The sequence below is a fragment of the Mastomys coucha genome, unplaced genomic scaffold (assembly GCF_008632895.1).
Source record: "Mastomys coucha isolate ucsf_1 unplaced genomic scaffold, UCSF_Mcou_1 pScaffold3, whole genome shotgun sequence".
NCBI classification, from domain to species: domain Eukaryota; kingdom Metazoa; phylum Chordata; class Mammalia; order Rodentia; family Muridae; genus Mastomys; species Mastomys coucha.
This window is the reverse complement of record NW_022196909.1, coordinates 71055796-71074735: the sequence shown is the minus strand read 5'-3', so window position 1 is coordinate 71074735 and position 18940 is coordinate 71055796. Positions and strand designations below refer to the sequence as shown.

The 18940-nt window shown below is 53.4% G+C and overlaps 1 protein-coding gene across 1 annotated transcript; it reads left to right on the top strand.

Moving 5' to 3' along the window:
* Positions 1 to 74: 74 nt before the first annotated feature.
* Sh3gl1 (SH3 domain containing GRB2 like 1, endophilin A2) lies at positions 75 to 18868 on the top strand. The gene is made up of 10 exons (XM_031346485.1): positions 75 to 305; positions 15393 to 15461; positions 15586 to 15658; positions 16143 to 16286; positions 16443 to 16576; positions 16656 to 16814; positions 16946 to 17049; positions 17485 to 17609; positions 17685 to 17741; positions 17908 to 18868. The coding sequence occupies exons 1-10, from the start codon at positions 261 to 263 to the stop codon at positions 18102 to 18104; spliced, it is 1107 nt and encodes a 368-aa protein (XP_031202345.1). The 5' UTR covers positions 75 to 260; the 3' UTR covers positions 18105 to 18868.
* The last annotated feature ends 72 nt before the right edge of the window (positions 18869 to 18940 follow it).

Below are 18940 nucleotides of genomic sequence, written 5' to 3'. Positions count from 1 at the left end.
GCATGCGCAGAGAGGCGGAGCGCGCGCGGCTGCGGTTGCAGGGAGGCGACATGGGGGCGTCACCGGAAGTGTGCGGTTGCCGTGCAATATCCCGGCCGCGCGTGCGCGCTGGCGGGTCGAGGTGGCTTGGGGCGGGGGCGCAGAGCTGGCGAGCTGATTTGGCGGTGGCGGCGCCGACGTGCGCGCGGAGGGAGAAAGTCGGTTCGGCGGCGCCGGCGGAAACCGGAGTTGGAGCGGGAGGCCTGACGGCGGCAGGCGGCATGTCGGTGGCGGGGCTCAAGAAGCAGTTCTACAAGGCGAGCCAGGTAAGGCGAGGCCAGGCGATCTGGGCTCGGGCCTGCCTCTGGGGACCGCGGCCGAGCCGAGCTGGCTTCCCCTGGCCTGGGCTAGCGGGGAAGGGGACACCGGGTGTGCGCGTCTAGGAGGCTCTCAAAAAGCTCTGGAGGGCCGGCGAGAGGGCTCCACCGCGAGGGGCTTGCTGTCAGGCTGTTCAACCTGAGTTCGATTCCTGAGACCACAGGATGGAAGGCGAGACCCCCAAGTCTCCAGGCTACGCCTCCGAGAGTCCAACTACATAGCCTCAGGCTACAGAAAATGTTTGTTTAGGTTGTTATCCAAAAAAATCTTGATGGACACTTTTACCAAGTGCACACAGGGCTTAGAAAAATAATCAGTCTTCCATTCTTTTTTTTTTTTCTCTCCAGTGTCTCTAAGACGGATTGGGGAAAAAAAACCTAAACAAAAACAAACATTCTCACTCACTAGGTGGTACACATCATTAATCCCTGAACTCTTGAGGCAGAGTCAGGTAAGCAGATCTCTGAGTTTGAGGCCAGCCAGGGTTACATAGCATAAGGAGACCCTATCTCAAAAATGAAAGAAAAAAGAAAAATCTCTTTAGACACTGTGCCAAATTGAAAAGAGACAGTGAAAAGTAATTTTCCAGGCGTCTGCAGTTACAAAATGTGTCAGGTTTTGTGTCCCCATTTCTAAAACATATGTATGTTTCTTTGAAAGATACATTTGTATGGCTATACCCTACTATAGATTCCTGGGTACTTGGTGGTTTGGGTTCAGTGCTTAATCAGAGCATGACTCTGAACTGAGATTCTCCATTGTGGCTGTGTTGACATTCAGGAGTTCTCTAGGGTGGGCATCCTGGCCTCTGTTGTATAAACCCTACCCCAGGCAGGAGCTACATTCATCTTGACAACAGATGTCCTCAGACATGTGATGTCCCTCTGGAACTTTTCTTTTTTTTTTTTTTTTTTAGATTTATTTATTTATTATATGCAAGTACACTGTAGCTCTCTTAAGACACACAGAAGATAGCGTCAGGTCTCATTATGGATGGTTGTGAGCCACCATGTGGTTGCTGGGATTTGAACTCAGGTCCTTCGAAAGAGCAATCAGTGCTCTTAACCGCTGAGCCATCTCTCCAGACCTTTTTTTGTTTTTGTTTTCTGAGACAGGGTTTCTTGTGTAGCCCTGGCTGTCCTAGAACTCACTCTGTAGACCAGGCTGGCCTCGAACTCCCAAGTGCTGGGATTAAAGGCATGTGCCACCACTGCCTGCCTGGTTTTTTTTTTTTTTAGACAAAGTTTTGCTGCGTAGTCCAGGCTGGCCCAGAAGTTTCCATCTTCCTGCCTCTGCCTCTCAGGTGCTGGGATGACAGGATGCCTTTGTGTGTTGAAGGTTTTATATGTGCCTTGAACTCCTGGACTCAAGCGAGCCTGCTCCCTCACCTCTCTCTGTGCTAGGACTAAGTTATATGTCCTAGGTTTCTGCTTGAGAAAACTCTTGTTTTCTCACTCGTCTCTATCTCAGTCAGGCCAGATCATCATCATCATATTCATTATCCTCCCATCTCTCCCATCGGTGCTGAGTTTGTCACCATGCCTCACTGGCCAGATTGGTTTTGTATGATAAATTCCCCAGGAGTTTATTGCCAAGTTCATGACTGAGTTTTCTCTTGTCTGTTTTGGGTTTCTTTTCTTATGCCTTTTCCTCCTTCAGGTTGCTTGGTCGATTTTGCACTCGAGCTCGAGCCCCCCCCCTTTCTCTCTCTCTCTCTCTCTCTCTCTCTCTCTCTCTCTCTCTCTCTCTCTCTCTCTCTCTCTCTCTCTCTCTCTCTCTCTCTCTCGTTTGAGGGATGTGTGCTGGGGTTGGAACCCAGGGCCTCACCACACTGGCAAGAGCTCTACCCTGAGCTATGGGACCTTACTGGAAAGCCCGGCAGGCCTGTAACCCCAGACCCTCTGGCGGCTGAGGCAGGAGGATCAAAAGCCAAGTGAGTTCCAGCCACTTAGTGAGACCTGTTTCAAAATGAAGCCTGTGGAGACAGCCTGGCTGCTGTGTCTGATGCCCTAGATGTCACGAAGGTTGGTGTTAGTGTGTCTGGAGAAGGCTGTCTTCTGTCTATGCATTCCTTCCAATGCCAGTCTCGGCTCAGAGGCTAGACCCCACCATGGTGTTGGAGTGGCTACACTCCTCTTCTAGAACTCCTCAATAGCTCTCAAAATGCAGAGGACAGAATGGGGTCTGGGCTCTTGGCTTAGCCTGTCACCCACTCTCTGATAGGCTGCAGCAGGATTTTAGATGTGAGTTTGGGGCGAGTCTTGGTTTCAAAGTAAGAACTTCTCATATCTCAAAGCAGCAGCCGATGATCTGGGTGTGTAGTGCAGTTGGTAGAGAGCACTTGCCTACCATGCAGGAAGCCCTGGCTTTGTTACAAGTTGAGGGCCAGCCTGGTAAATAGTATTAGTTCTAAGGGTATGTAGGGAGGTCTGTGATCATGTAGTTTGTTGCCCAGTTTCTGTCCCAAGAAGCCCCAGATGTGCTAATCCTGTGGCTTTGCAGTTCAGTCTGAGAATCCTGGGTGTGGAGCTGGCTCGAATAGATTCCACAGAGAGATGAGCAACAGTGTAAGGAATTGCTTGGGCCTTGCCTGTGAGAAAGGTTCTCCCCACAGTCTGGAGAGGCCCAGCAAGAGGGAGCAGTCAGCTGGTGCTGTCACCCAAGGGCTGAAGAGAATGGCTCAGCAGTTGCCTAAGGATAAAGATTTCTGAACTCTATCTGTGGACCTCGCAGGGAGGCTAGTGTGGGGGTACAGAAGACTAAAGAAGGAAGTGCGGGAATGTTGGAAATTGAAGCACACACTCCCAGATGGAGTTGAGTTGGTTGAATCTGTGCAGGAGGCAAGAGACCTCACATGCCTGAACTCCTTAGGGTGTGCTGCCAGCCTGGGTTCTGTGGCTGTCCTTCTGTTTCAGTGCCTGTGGCCCCAGATCCCTCAGATGGAGTTCCCGGAGGTCCCTCCCCTGCTGCTTCCCTCACAGGGCAGCCATTAGACTCTTTCCCACTTGGAGGGCTGCCCATCCAACCTACCTACAGACCTGGGAGCCCATCTCAGTTAAGGATCACTTTACTATGTAGACACTCCAAGGCCCTGGCCCAGAGAGCTCTGAGCCAGCTCTCAAGAGTTGCACACATGCTGGGCAGTATGGCACACACCTTTAATCCCAGCACTTGGGAGGCAGAGGCAGGTGGGTTTCTGAGTTCGAGGCCAGCCTGATCTACGAGTTCCAGGACAGTCAGAGCTACACGGAGAAACCCTGTCTCAAAAAACAAAAAAACAAAACAAAACAAAAAAATAGAGTTGTACATAGATGGCCCATAGCCCAGCCTCTTGCAGAAGTTTCCCAGGTTGTCAGCATTCTACTCTTTCACCTGGGTCCCTCTCCTGTGTTTCTTTTCTCTAAATAACACCTCTCTGGTAGATTCCTGAGTCCCCAGATTATCTTTTCTTGTAAGAAAGAGAAACCACAAGCTATGTCATGTATAAAATGAGCTTGGGTTGTGAGGGAAGTTGAAAGTTTCACTTGTTACAGGTGGGGAAGTGGAAGGATGGTGGCTCAGGCAGCACAGGTATTCTGGTTGTGGTCCCTTCTGACTTCTCGCCCTGGTGATGGGTTCTGAGGAAGTCTGGATGCAGATGGAAGTGGCCCGAGGCTCAGAAGTTTGTTTTGGTGTCTTGACTGCTAGCCTGAGGTGGCTGGTTTTCTGATCATTTTGTAGCAGCTTAGAGATGGAGTGGAGTACAACTAAGAATAGAGCTCATGGCTGCCTGGAATGCAGCCCCTACCCCCACCCCATCCACCTTTAGCCCCTTTTTTTGCCTGAATTTGAAAAGGAAGATTGTTTGGTCAGAGCTAGGAAAAAAATTACCAACTGCATTTTCCATTGATGTGTGTGTGTGTGTGTGTGTGTGTGTGTGTGTGTGTGTGTGTGTTTGTTTCTAGAGACTGCCCAGTGCCTACCAAGTACCAGGCAAATGCTTGGTGTGAGTACCCTGCCCCCATGGCGGTGCCTAAGGCTTCTAGCTGAGCTGGAGCTGCCTATGTCCCAGCCTGCTGCAGAAGCCCTAACTTCCCATGGGGCTTAAGGGCTAGGAGGGGCTGCAGATTGGGGATATGTCTGGTGTCTCTCCTCTGGAGATGGGTACAGCTGAGTACTGGGCTACACCCTGGCCTCCGCTTTGATTTCCTCCACGTTTAATCTGTAAGCTGAAAGTCCACCTGAGTCAGAACTCTGGGCTCCCAGCACCCAACTAATCATTTATGTAGTAGGTATGCTAGACACCCCCTCCCATCCCATACCAAGACAGTCCAGGCAACTCCAGTCTGTGGCTTCACAGCAGTCCCTGAGGATTGTCACATCTGGTTTGTAAACCCCACCACCGTAGTCCTGTTGGCCCATCTCTCTTGTTAGTACCTGTCTGTCCTCCCTGTGCTTGAGTGTGGGCTCTTCCAGTGAGGCTCCTGTTACATATGCATGCATGCAGTGCACCTGCATATGTCTATGTGTGTTTGCATGTGTGTCCATTCCCTTCCACCAAACAGAGCCTTTGACCCAGGAACCCAGGACATAGCTACACCCTCTCTGCCACTCTACAGCCCACTTCCCCTGTGGGAATTTAGAGACCACAGGAGTTGTGGGGGTGGGGCATAGAACCAGGCTTAGGCTTGGCACCCCCAACTCCAGCTCTAGGCCACTTTATATATTTATTGTGGGGGTCAAACTCAGGTGTTGTCCCTCAGGTACCATCCAACACTGGAACCTGGCGACTAGCCTGGCAGCCTAGGGGGTCCCCCCTGGAGATTGCTTGTCTCCTTATATCCAGCTTTTCACATGGGAGCCAAGGATCAATGCATCAAGGACCATTCCAACTGAGCCATCCCATTCCCTATTTACTTGTTTTTATTTTTCTAAGGACTTTGTTTATGAGATGGGGTCTCATTCTATCACCTAGACTAACAACAAACCCAAACCAGGGCCATCCTCCTGCTTCGGCTTTTCAAATGCTGGGCTCACAGGTGTATGGATGTGTAGTGGGTTGAGTTGCCACTGTCTGGTCCTTTTTTGAGCTCTCTCTGGAAAGCCAGAGAGAAGTGCAGCTGCCCTGTTCAGCTTCTCTCTGCTGCTTAGGTAGGGGCCTCTGCTCCCTCTTCCTGCCCTCTGTAGGCCTTGCATACAGCTTGCAGGATGCCTCATTTTCCTTTTCCGCTCAGCTCCTAGAAAACCTGCTGATTTGGACCAAGGGGTCATGAGACACTTCCCAAGCACTTCTGGACCACAGCTGTGGCTTCCTCCCAGGCCCTGACTCAGCACCTGCTAGCAGACCTCTCTGGAGTAGTCCCATAGCTGGGGTTCCTTCCCTGCTGTTTCTCCCCCTACCCTGCTCCCCCCATGTGTGGGAAGGGTGGCTGACCCTTGAGGACCAGCATGCTTACTCAGCATTTCAGGGAGACACAAGTAACAGGTGCCCTGTTGCCTTTTCCTGGATCACAAGTGAAAACTGTCCCGCGCTGAACTGGGTCCTGACCTCCACAGAAAATGTGCCCAGTTGTGTAGCAGCTCAAGGTGAAGGACATGTCCGTGAGAAAGCAGATCGGTCCCAAGGCTTCTAGGGTCCCCTAGCATCAGGAACCTCTCAGATCTCTGCCCAGAACTTTGAGGGTCACACTGGTGGTAGGTATTCTACAGTCCATCAGACCAGTCTTCACAGCTCTGCCCATACCCTACCCAGGCTGTGCTATGCTCTACCCTACCTCTCTGTGAGGTGACTCTATGTAGCTCACACATCCCTGGTCCTCTACCCTCCTTCCATCTACCCTGTCTCTGGTGTCTCAGGGCTTGCTGGAGGACAGCCTTCTGCCCATGAGCACCCAGCACTTCAGTCTCACCTTCATGGCATCCAATGTGCTCTGGTATTGCTCAGCGTGCTCCTAGAGGCAGGCTATGCCAAGACATGCTTTTGGCACCAGCGGACAGGCACCACCAAGGTGGTCTTCTGCTCAGAGCTAAGAATGGGGCTTCTGCTCTGTGGCCTCCCACAATGTCCCTGGCCTGACTTTTTAGGATCACGTAGTGCTTGAGTGAAGTGGGTAGTTCCTAGGTCCTTTGAAACTTGGCCAGGAGCAAGTCTGACTGGTCTTACAGAGAAATTAGCCTGGCTATAGGGCTCTGGCCTTAGGACGTATCTCTAGGACTCAGGAGAGAGGCCTGCTAGGCTAGGCTATAGGAGGCTACAGGGTGTCACAGCAGTAACTGTGACCCAGAGCTGGCAGAGCAGCCTGGGAACAGCCAGCTCCCTGGAGGACCTAGGCCACCCTGCTGGAAAACACCAGTCTCCACACACCTTGGCTCAGGTCTCCATGAGTTAGACCACCTCTAGCCCAGAGACCTACTTCCCTTCATCCAGGTGGCCTGACTGCATCTCATGTACTTGCATATGGTTAGACTGCCTGGCATTCCCTGTGGAGCATCTGCAACCACTTTGTCCTCTAGGTCCCTCCTGGCCTCCCATTCTTTCTGTGAGCCACTCCTCAGCACCCACCACTCCCACGCCCTCATCCCCTGTCCCAGCACTGAATGTGACTCCAGTTGCCTTTCCCCAGCCTGCCCACCAGCACTCACATGGCCCTCTGCAGGAGCTCGGGAGCCTCACCAGCTGCATGTGCTGTGCCTGTTCACTCCACAGCCTGACTGCTCTTCACAGGAACTGCTTTAGTTACTTACTCTTCAGTCTTACTCTAATCCAGCCTAACTTGAATTCACAGTCCTGTTCCAGCTTTCCAAGTCCTGAGATCACAGCTGTTTACCACCATGTCTAGCCTAAAACTCCATTTTAAATCTACCTTTAATGGATTCTTCCAGGGTGTGACATAGTGGCAGAGCCCCACCCCTCAAAGTCCCCAGTGGGGGGCCGGGGTCGTGGCCTATGTGTAAAGCCCTCTCCCCTACTCAGAATCTCCCTGTGTGGGCAGGGCCTCTGGCTCCATCCCTAGAACTTGGGAACAAAAGGCGGAGGGGAGCCTTGGTGGTTTCCTTGCCAGGATTTGGTAAGTGAAGTTTCAGGTGCCTGGGAGAGAGTGGAGAGTAAATTCTCTGGTCCACAGTGGGTGCCTAGTGTGGCAGGGTTAAGAACTGTGCAAAGCTCAGTCATTCCCACCGGGAAGTTTCTCTTGACCTTCTGTAGCGTAAAAGGATCGTCATGGGGATAGTGTTCTCCCTGCATCACCTCTGGGAGTCACCTGGCCCTTGGCAGTTTCATCTTAACTCCCTGGTGTCTTAACACTACGGTTCCCCCATGGTCTCAGGGAAATTGGGGTCCTGCAGGTTTGAGATTGAGTCTGAAGACAATTGAAGACATGAGGCTTTGCAGACAGTGAGGTTGCAGGGCCTGGAGGGACGGCTGGCACTCAGTGGCTTCTGCTGGCAACTGCCTTAAGGAGTGTCCAGACATCACCATGGCCAGCAGGAACCCACTGCAGTCCAGCACATAATGTTGCTGCTGCTGGGGCTCAGGCAGCTGTGAGGAGAGGTGCTCTCTGAGGCTCTTGCAGAAAGGCTCCGTACCACCCTCACCAGGGGAACAGGCTATGCCTGTGTTCATGTATACTAATAGCTAGTGTTGCCTCTGTTCTTCAGAGCCAGGCAGAGTGGCAAGTACCCCTTGGCCTGTGTACTCCAGGACTGTGGGAGACAGGGGCCACCTCCCTTCCTCATTGTAAGGCCCAAGCTGTTTCTGATGAGATCTAGAATGAGTCCTGTTAGACCTTGAGATGGCATGGGGCACTGTCAGCAGGAGGTGATAGGTGGTGACCCAGATGTCCGTATGTGGTAGTTGTAAATCTGCTTTGTGAATGAGCTGTCTGTGAGCTCAGATGCTGTCACCATCTCATCTGTCATTTGTCCTAGCAGAGGGGGATGATACCTCTAAGTCTCACTGTTTTTGCAGTGGGGCAGTACATGATCATCATGTGGCCAACCCTTGGGCAGGTGCCCAGGCCTTCTCTGAAAGCCCTGCCTGCTTGCTGTGACCATATTAGTATCTGTGATCCTAGCCTGGAAAATAACCAGGTTATTCCATCGGTGTGACCCTACCCAGGTCCAGAGCCACAGGTGCAATGTGTTTGAACCATGTGGAAGGTGATATTTCACCCACCCTATTGTGTTGCCCATGCTGGCAAACCAGAAAAGGCTTGGGAGGCTCCCAGGCATATGGCCAGTCCTGTGCTCTGAGAGCCAGGCCTGCTGGCCCAAGCATGGGTCCTAGCACACAGGAGACAGGAGCAGGAAGATCACCATGAGTTTGAAGACAGAGACCAATCTGGCTCCTGTCTTTGAACTCTAGCCACCCAGCCTCCTCTACTTTTCTAGCTTATCTGCCTTCTTTAGCTCCCATGCATTCCCAGGATCGGCATTCTCACAGATTTGGCACCTGGGCCTGTGTTCTTAGTGCTTCTGGTCCCAGCTCCCCAAGCCTCCCACCAAGTGACACCATAGCCTCGAAGCCTCCACACTCCCAGGCTTCAGTCAGTGCGTGTGCTTTTCAGGCAGTCCCCGAGTGTGGTGCTCATTGTGCTCTTGTGTCCCAGGATGAGGACATATCAGCCTCACAGGCCAGAGAAGCTGAGCTCGAGATGCTGGTGTGCTGCTGCTGGCTGTGACTGAAGTAGTCCAGTGTCTTTCCAAATTCAGGGCCCTGCACTGGTGGCTTGAGAGATGTGTTGAGTGGGACCTGGCCTCTGAAAGTCATCTTCACTCTGCTTTCAGTCACTGTAACCACATGCCTGGGAGAGGCAGTTTTGCTGAAAGAGGTCTGTTCTGGCTCAGTTGGGAGGTTTCAGTCTCCGTCATAGGCCTTTTTTGCTTTAGGGACCCCACCATTCCTAACAAGGGCACACTCATTGCTCTAAGGACCAGGACCAATACCTGGGCCTTTAGAGAATGGAAGCCAGTATTCTGAGCCTTTACCCCTGTTACTGACTGAAGGCTCCTCCCATGCTTTGTAGATCCAACCTTCAGCTCTGCACTCTTGTCCCCTGGGCACTGAGGATAAATCGCTCGTCTCAGGCACTGCTGAATGTTCATTCAGGAAGCTGGCAATGTGTTGAGGTTTATACACAAAACACATTCACCAGACTAACCCTGTGGGTGTTCCTCACCCTATAACCTCATTAACTCCTTCCTGCAGTGACTCTGGAGCTCACAGTGTCCAAGGGTATGGGTTACAGGAGGGTAGGGCACCTCTGAGCCTGGTTGCATGTGCTCTCCTGAGGAACATGTTGGCAGTTTTAATGGCACTATGTCCCATGCTGGGTTCCCTCTTGCTCACCTGACAGGCTATTGGCATCCTTCTTGTCTGGCTGTTTCCACACAGGTGCCCACACTTCCCTCCCAGTCTGGCCCAGCACCTCCTATGGCCCTGCTGGTTGTGTGTGTGCTTAGGTCTCACGTCTTTTCCCTCTTGAGCTTTACAGACAAACATAATAGTTATTGTATGACCAGCAACACCTAGTCAGGGGGACCTAACTAGCCAGTGTCTTGACAAGCATCCAAGCATCTCAGATATTTACAGTGCTGCCTGACTGACAGGGCCAGTAATGGGCAGCCTCCGTAGAAAGGTATGAGTGACTCACAGAGCACATGGTCACTGGAATTCAGATGTGGGAAGAGAAGGGCAGTGAGCATAGATGTCACCCAAACATAATGATGTAGTGCAACTGGGACTGAGGGCAAGAAGGTTTGGCACTGCTGTCACTCTGGACTGAGGCTGGGCAGCATTACACAGGGGGAGCTGGCACTGCATCCATCAGTGCTCAGTGTCCTTGGGGCGGCCGTTTCCTAGCCTCACTCCTGAGGTGAGACCAAGACTGCCTAGACAGGGAAGTGGGGGCTCACAAGGAAAGGAGAAGACAGGCAGTGAGCCATGAAAGGATGAGGTGGCCACTGTGGGGACATGAGGCTTTCCCAGCCTCCTTCACCCCTGCTGCCATGCTAGCACAGCACTGCTACAGTTGATAGGACACATACAGCCCACCCTACTCTGACAAGTAAGTGTGGGAGGTGTCACTAACATCTGAAGCTTGGCTTGGTGTAGGAGAGGCTTTTTTTTTTCTTTTTTAATTATTCATTCATTCATTCATTCATTCATTCATTTTGGAGGCACAGTCTGTAGCTCAGATTGCCCTGAATTGCCTAAGTTCTGGGGTGCTGTTGGCAAGCACACGTGAGCCTTGGCTTGGTGGGGCAAGTGCTCCACCACTGTCATCAGACCTAGGTGACTTGGCATTGACACACTGAGGGCGAGGTCATTCATTTGTCCATTATCTTAATAAATACTGTCTCAATAAATACCCAGTGCTCATGGTCTCTTCTGTAGGGGACAGTGCCATCTAATACAACATGCACAGAGGGGTCAGCAGACCCCCAGCATGGGAATGTCACCATCACCCTTGCTCACCCCAGTCCTTCCTGCTTAGCAGCGCTGTAGAGCCCTACATGCCTAAGCCTAGCTTGTTCCATTTCTGATACCTGGCTCCTGGTAGGGAGTCATCGTGGGCAGAGCAGGCATACTGAGCAGCTCTCTGGATTGTAGAACCTGGTCTCCCTGACCTGTCTATGTGTCACTTGTCACACAGCTTTGGGAGGCTGAGCTGTCATCCTGATGGCCTAGCAGGGTTTGGACCATCCCACTCGTCCTTCAAAGAAACCTGTCATTCCTACTTTTGTATCCTGTGGCACAGCCCCACCCAACCACCAGAGCCAGGTCCCTAGGGTGCAGAGCAAGATTCTGCCTAGCTTGCTCAGACTTTCCAGAACCTTCTGCCATGGTGGGGGAGGTGGCTGTGGTCAGGCTGAGGCAGAATACTGGAACTAGATGACAGCCCCAACCCTGCTGCTTCCAAGGCAGCAGTGTGCAGCTGGAGAGAGCTGCATAAGTGCAGGGTGGATTCCAATATACAAGACAGCCCGGACTGGGGTGTGGGAGGGGTGGGGTCTTGGGGCCCTTAGATCTGTCCCCCTGATTTGCCTACATAAGGGACCTCAACTCTTAGCACCCATGGGGTACTAGCCCATGCTCCCAGGGCCATGCAGTGGGCACTGGGTACTGGTTCCTAGGTGGTAGGCAGGCCTTCTTAGTCAGCCCTGTATTCATGAAACTCTTCCTCATTCCTAGGCCTGTTTGGAGCAGGCTGTGCAGCCCCTTGGGTGAGAAGCACCCCTGGGACTGTCCTTCAAAGGCCCTATGGGCCTTGGGACTGGGCCTCATTTGTTTGTGGCTTGGATTTTCTTCTTTCTTTCCTTCCTTCCTTTTCTTTAATACAAGTTTTCATCTGAAGTTGATTTCACAGCATGTAAGGCACAGTCTTTCCTGCCTCACCTGACAGTTGAGAAGCTAAATTGACCAAGAGCCTGGCGCTTTCCCATAGCGTAGACAGAAGGAAGCAGAGTTAGGATGCACTACGGAAAGTCTTGGGAGACAAACAGGAAGTGTGCAGATTTCTGCTGTCTCAGCCAGAACTGAGACCCCAGACTGCCTTAGCAAGGCTCAGCTGATTGGCACCAGCTGCCAGCCTCTTACAGCTGGCTTGTCCCAGAGTCTAGGGATAACATGAGAGGCCTGGAACATTGTGATATAGCCCATGACTTAATGACACACCTTCAGCTGAGAGCCTACAGCCTGCGGCTCCCAAAGCTCAGTTCTCACATGAGCCTCAGCCCAACAGAGGACTATCTTTTTCATGTGCCTCTGGGGGCCCAATCTAGTCATGGGGACATCTGAGTGATCACTGAACTGGTGCCACTGCCTCGCACCAAGGCTTCTCTAGGGAAGCACCATACCCCGGTGGCACACAGGGTCCTGTTGAGCTTCCTGGTAGGCCAGAGGAAGTTCCTTCATGACTGCTATCACAAAAGGAGGCAGTGGCTTGCACAACTAGCAAATTCCAATTGTTTATGAGAGCCTGTGATGTGTGATCTTGTTGACACACTTCACCCCACATCCTGGTATTGCTGTTTGGAGCAATGGAAGCCTTTGTCTGGCTCCAAGACATGCCACTAGCTCTGGGGACCAGGACACTCCATGGAGCAGTGGCTGACCACCTTGCATGTTCCCTCCTATATTAGCATGTAGACAGGAGACTCTGAGCAGCTTACAGATGAGCTTTACCCAAGGGGTCAGAATCTGGCCTTCTTCCTGTGACACTGGGGAACTGGAGGCTCCTGACTGAGGAAGATAATTGAGTTAGGACCCTTTTCTGGAGAGTCCAGTGTGCTATTCAGTATGCCTGTTCTGCCTATGATGGCTCTCCACCGGGAGCCAGGTATCAGGAATGTAACAAGCTAGGTTTGGGCATGTGGGGTTCCAACACATGCTAAGCAGAGAGGACTGGGGTGTAAACTAAAAAGGAAGGGTGGCTGCAACTCCAACCTTGAGGTCCTCGTGGTGACATTGCCAGGGCCTGCCTGTAGCAAGGACAGAAGGCTGGGCTGTGTGCACTCACTCTCTCCATCACAGGGGCCTGACACAGCTCCCATACACCTCTCTAGTCTCATCTCCTTTCTAGACAGCATCCACATCCTGCCCTGTGTTCTCCAGGCTGACATGGGCTCCCTGTGGGTGGACCCAGAGCCCTGTGGATAATGGGTCTGTCATGGTGCTGACATTGGTAAATTGGAGTGGGTGGGCCTTTGATGACCCCGCCTATATCAGCCTGCTCCAAACTAGGCTGAGCCCCTGGTTGAAGCAGGGAGCTCATGAGGAGCAGAAGTCTTGGAAGCTGCAGTGTGTGAGGCATAGGTGCTTGCATTCACTGGACAGCATGACCTTCTGTAGACAGTTGTCATGCTCAGCCACACACAGTGGGACCCTACTTTGACCCTCTGGATGACTGTAAGTGGATGCAGCAGGGAGCCACTCTTCCTTCCGTTTTGTGACATGATCTTTATTGCTCAGATTGAACACCCCCCCCCCCAACCCTCATGGCTACCAAGTCACAAAAAAAGGGGTGTTTCAGGGTGGACCCTATGGACCTGTCAGAAACCCCACTCTGCCTAGCTTTTCTGTCACGTGTCCTGTCACCTGCCTTGTGACTCCTCTGTCCCATGCAGTCATGATAGTCGTATCATGCTCTGAAAGACACTGTCTCTGTGTCTTTGTCTCTGTGATCCCATTGGGAAGCCAGTCCCTCCATTGTGTGCTCCCCATCCCAACCCCAGGTGCCTGGTTTACAGTAATATTGTCAACAGAGACCATATTAGGCAGACCCAACATGAGTGGCCAGGCCACGACTTCCTGTGCTCTTAAGAAGGGACAAATCTGTGGAAACAGGCTGGCCAGAGACGTGGGAGCAGTCTTGGTGTGCTAGGGTTCCCCAGCACAATCCTGCTAGGGCAATGATGCCCACATACCCATCAGCCCTGCCAGGGGCCTGGACTTAGGTAAGCACTACCCAGTTTGCACCCCAAGGGAACTGTAGCAAGGTAGCTCTTGGCAGGGATGGTGACCTCTGCAGGGCAGGCAGCTTTCTGCCAGGAACCTAGATGTTTGCATGCCACCACACAACCCTTCTGTGTTGTAGGCAGCTGTGATGGCTCTACCACAGACTTGTAAACAGGCTGCACCCTGTCTTCGGGCTCTGCAGTGTGGGTGGCTTGAGTTTCCCAGTTTCTCTCTGTGCCAGTACCTGCCCACGAGCTGTGGAGGGATGTGATTTTGCAAAGGGCTTAGAGTATGAGGGTACAGCTTGCAGTGGAGCTCTTGGGCCTTGGGGAGACTGGGTCCCCAGATCACAAGGCACAGAGGATGGGACCATTAAGAGAGCAGCTCAGTGTGCTCAGGGCTCCCTTTCCTGCCTTGCGGCCTTCCCTAAGATGCCATGTACCCAGGCCCAGGTGCTAGTCCCCGGAAGCTGTGGCACTGCCTCACTTTTCTGCATTTACCATAAGAGCCAGGCCTTGTGGTCAGTGACATCCTGCCTCTGCTGAGACTGGAGAATCGAAACTGGTTGTGAAAGCTGGTGGGTCTCCTTGGGAATGCCCATGCACCTGCTGGGGCCTGTCCTGGGCTTGCCCATAGATTTGGAGATCTAAGATAGGCTCTGGGGACCCTCATGGGCAGCCCTGTCTAACGGACGGGACAGAGACTATAGCAGCCTTCTTCAGAGGCCTACTCACAAGCACAGGGTTGGGAGGTCACTTCCCCCCAGGTTACTCTACAAAGTCTTTACCTGTGTGGGGCACCACACAGCCCTTGCAAAATCCTTGCTCATATCAAGCAACAGCTCAGAATCAGGAACACCAAGACCATGGCATCTGAAAGCCACATTGGTACCTTCTCTTGGGAGGCCAGCCTGCCATTCTGCATGTGGGGTTTCCATGCCTTTAGCCTCTGATCAAGGGCCCCTGAACTACCCCACAGAGTGCTTATTGGACCCTCTGTCTCCATAGCTAGTAGTGGACTTGTCACACCTCACTGAGGGTGACCCGGACAGTGGCTGCCCTGCTTCTGTGTCCTAGGGGCTTGGGTGTGATGAGAGAGGATGATTGTGGTGGGCAGACTGGGGCCTTGTGCCCCAGAGGGGTGACACACATCATGTGGCATTCAGGTAGTGACACAACCACTCAGGGCTCTCTGCCACGTCCAGCAGGGTTAGGGCCCAGCTGTGTTTACTCTGCTGCAGGCTCCTGATTGCAAAGTAAGTCTAGTTGTGGGTTCCTTGAGGGGGCCGTCCTTATCAGGCATACTGAAGTCTGCAGCAGCCACACGGCTTGAGCTGCCATGGCGCTTGTGCTCTGCCTCTGCCAAAGTAACAGGGTCAGGTGGGACAATCTCCACAGACAGAGGCAGTGCTCAGTGCTGTGCTGGGTCACAGCACACCCCAGCGCTGTTGGCTTCTCCAGGTCTCATCCAGGTGCCCCATGTCTCATGTCTGTCTTTCCCAGAGTTTGCATCCTTGACAGACATAGTAGCTGTCCCCCACAAGCCAGCAGGAATTTCTCCTGTGCCCTCACTCACGTGCCTTCCTCCTTGTACCCAACAGCTGGTCAGCGAGAAGGTTGGTGGGGCCGAAGGGACCAAACTGGATGATGACTTTAAAGAGATGGAAAAGGTAGGATTCCACACTGGACTGGGGTGTGGGGCTGGTGAACCCCACTCCTGCTGGAGCACAGAAGAGCCTGCATCCAGCTCCACCTTGGCATCTAATGGCTCTAACATGGTGGCTCTCTCCACAGAAGGTGGATGTCACCAGCAAGGCTGTGGCAGAGGTGCTGGTCAGAACCATAGAATATCTGCAGCCTAACCCAGGTAGGACCCAGGCCTCTGGTTAGATCAGTGGGAAGGAGAGTACCATGTCTGATTCCTCAGACTTCCCCTGGACTGAAGTGATGATGGCCATTCCATTCTGTGTGTGGTGGCTTCCACACACAAGGACCCCTTCTGGCCCTGCGCAGTAGGGCCAGGTCTTCCCAGGCAAGAGTGAGACAGGGCACGGTCACTGAAGGTTGAGAAGGTGGGGACCATTTCTGGGAACCCAGACGACAGTGCTGTGATCACTTTGACCTCTGCAGATGATAAGACTTCTTCCCAAGGCCTGGAGGGGAGGGATGTATGGGAGTTGGCCCCCTCTTCTAGGAACTGCCGGGTCTTTGGGAGTGCACCCAGAGACAGCCTTTTGGCTCCTGGCCCTCTGGCCAGTTGGGGATATGTGGCCCTTGATCTGGGGTATGCCTCAGTACAATCTAGTATGGAGAGGAGCCTTAGCCCACCTAGGCCATCTGTCCTCTTACAGCCTCACGGGCCAAGCTGACTATGCTGAACACCGTATCCAAGATCCGGGGCCAAGTGAAGAATCCTGGCTACCCACAGTCCGAGGGGCTGTTGGGAGAGTGCATGGTCCGCCATGGCAAAGAACTAGGTGGAGAGTCCAACTTTGGTAAGGGGCAGCTGAGGGCTTGGGTGAGTGGGGCGGCCATGTCCAAGGAAGCCTGGCAGAAGGGTCTTTTGTTGGCCATATTCTGACTTGCTTGACTTAGTATGGGGTCAGTCAGGAGTAGGAAGTCTTGGCCATGACAGCCACCCCTCTCTGCAGGTGATGCTCTGCTAGATGCAGGCGAATCCATGAAGCGCCTGGCGGAGGTGAAGGACTCGCTGGACATTGAGGTCAAGCAGAACTTCATTGACCCACTGCAGAACCTGTGTGACAAGGATCTGAAGGAGATCCAGGTGCTGTCCTGTCCCTGGGGAAGTGGGGATGGTGTCCCTATGCAGCTGTGCTGCTCCATCACCGTGTTTGCACCCACAGCACCACCTGAAGAAATTGGAGGGCCGCCGCCTTGACTTTGATTACAAGAAGAAGCGCCAGGGCAAGATCCCCGACGAGGAGCTGCGCCAGGCCCTAGAGAAGTTCGAGGAGTCCAAGGAGGTGGCGGAGACCAGTATGCACAACCTCCTGGAGACCGATGTGCGTGCCACGCAGGGCCTAGGACCCAGGACACCATCCCATTAGGAAGATGGGGCTGCCTACTGAGAAGGGGATGTTGAACCTCCAGGATGAGGGTGTGGCCATGTCATCTGGCTTTTCCCCTGTTGCAGATAGAGCAGGTGAGCCAGCTGTCAGCCCTGGTAGATGCCCAGCTGGACTACCACCGGCAGGCAGTGCAGATCCTGGAGGAGTTGGCTGACAAGCTGAAGCGCAGGTGAGTAGTGCCTTCCCTCCCACTTCCCACAGTCCCTGCCGCTGCTACACGCCCTCTGCTGATGAACATGGGCAGCGCACCCAACCTGCCTGGCCTGTGGCAAGCTGGTGCTGGTCTATAAAGGGTCCTTGGAGCTGTGTGTGTGTGTTGTAGCAGTGGGGTTCCCAGGAGGGAGCAGGGCCCTATGGGAGATGGCACTGGTAGCCTGAGCTACAAGATGAGAAGACAGGGGAGTTGGCTGGACCAGCAGCTCAGGTCCACATCCTTTGACTTTCCGTGGCAGGCTACAGTTTCCTGGGTGGCTTTGAGGGCAGGGGTGACTGGCAGTGTTTGGATACTTGAGGTAGGGGACTTTGTTTAGGGCCAGTAGAGGTACTGGGACATCAGAGTGGAAGGAGAGGGGATGTGGGCACTCAGGGTTTTATGTTCCTGCAGGGTGCAGGAAGCCTCCTCACGACCCAGGCGGGAGTTCAAGCCCCGGCCCCGGGAGCCCTTCGAACTTGGAGAGCTGGAACAGCCCAATGGGGGATTCCCTTGTGCCCCAGCACCTAAGATCACAGGTAGCAAACCCCCATGGAAGGTGCAGGGATGGAGCGAGGCCTATTCACCCCACTCACACCTGCCCTCCTCTCTAGCTTCCTCATCATTTAGATCGGCAGACAAGCCCATCAGGACACCCAGCAAGAGTATGCGTGAGTGTCTGTGGTAGAAGTTGTCACTGCCAACTTGGGTGAGAGGGACTACTACACGCCCCATTCAGAGACCCCTATGACCTCAAGTGTCAAAGCAGGACCCACCTCTACCCACCCTGGCCACTGGCCTATCTGCAGTGCACTGACACCTCTCTCCTGTTCCCAGCCCCCCTGGACCAGCCAAGCTGCAAGGCGCTTTATGACTTTGAGCCAGAGAATGATGGTGAGCTGGGCTTCCGTGAGGGTGACCTCATCACGCTTACCAACCAGATCGATGAGAACTGGTATGAAGGGATGCTGCACGGCCAGTCAGGCTTCTTCCCACTCAGCTATGTGCAGGTGCTGGTGCCTCTGCCTCAGTGACTAGCGCCTTCACCCCGCTGCCAGTCACAGTGCAGCAGCAGTCTAATGCCAAGGTGCTCTAGAAACACTAATGTTCCTCCAGGGGGACCTCCTCCCCTCCCTCTGCTCTGGGCCCCCCCAATCCTAAGACTCAGAAAGGCCCACCCTGAGGTTCTATCCCCCTCCTGGTGGTGTCAACTTCCAGCTGTTTGAACCCTTCGCAGCCCGTTGCTGGCGATGGGCCCATGCCCCCACTCCAGGCTCCCTAGAGGCAGGCAGGTCCTTGGAATCCCCAGCAGAGGCTGGCCAGCTCCCCAGCTCAGCGCACAGAGACACCTGACACCTGCTGCTCATGCACAAGTGCACAAGGCACAAATATGTACACTTCCCATGGGACCACAGACCCAGCTCAGCCTTGTTGAAGACCAAGCACAAAGGCCCTGAAGAGTGGACATTCCCAGGTCCCTGGCACTTTCCCAAGCCAGCTCCGTTGCTATTTGTTCATGTGACTCTGCAGCTGACCACACAGGCAGCTGGCAAGTCCCTTTTTCAACCAGCAGGCTAGGCTGGCCATAGACCCAGCTCTGCATCACACCCTGCCAAGCTCCATCCAGCAAGGGAGGCCTCCAGCCTGGGCTCAATTATATTCTTCTTCACAGCTGCCCCATAACCTGTGGCTTGTCCCTGGCATGTGGGGCCACACCCCACACCCCCTGCTCCAGCCTGTACTGAAGTGAACTGTACTCCTAATTTTTTTAAAAAAGTATTAAATATCTCTTTCTATAGCTACTGTCCCATCTTCATTCAGGGAAGCCCTGTTCCCCTGCAAAAGCCCCAGCCACTGCCATCCCACCCCA

Bases quoted from the DNA above. Each gene is read 5' to 3' on its own strand.
- Sh3gl1 (XM_031346485.1), top strand. From the start codon at position 261: ATGTCGGTGGCGGGGCTCAAGAAGCAGTTCTACAAGGCGAGCCAG. The intron at 15,462-15,585 runs GTAGGATTCCAC...CTCTCTCCACAG, and splicing joins ACTTTAAAGAGATGGAAAAG to AAGGTGGATGTCACCAGCAA. The intron at 16,577-16,655 runs GTGCTGTCCTGT...TTGCACCCACAG, and splicing joins AGGATCTGAAGGAGATCCAG to CACCACCTGAAGAAATTGGA.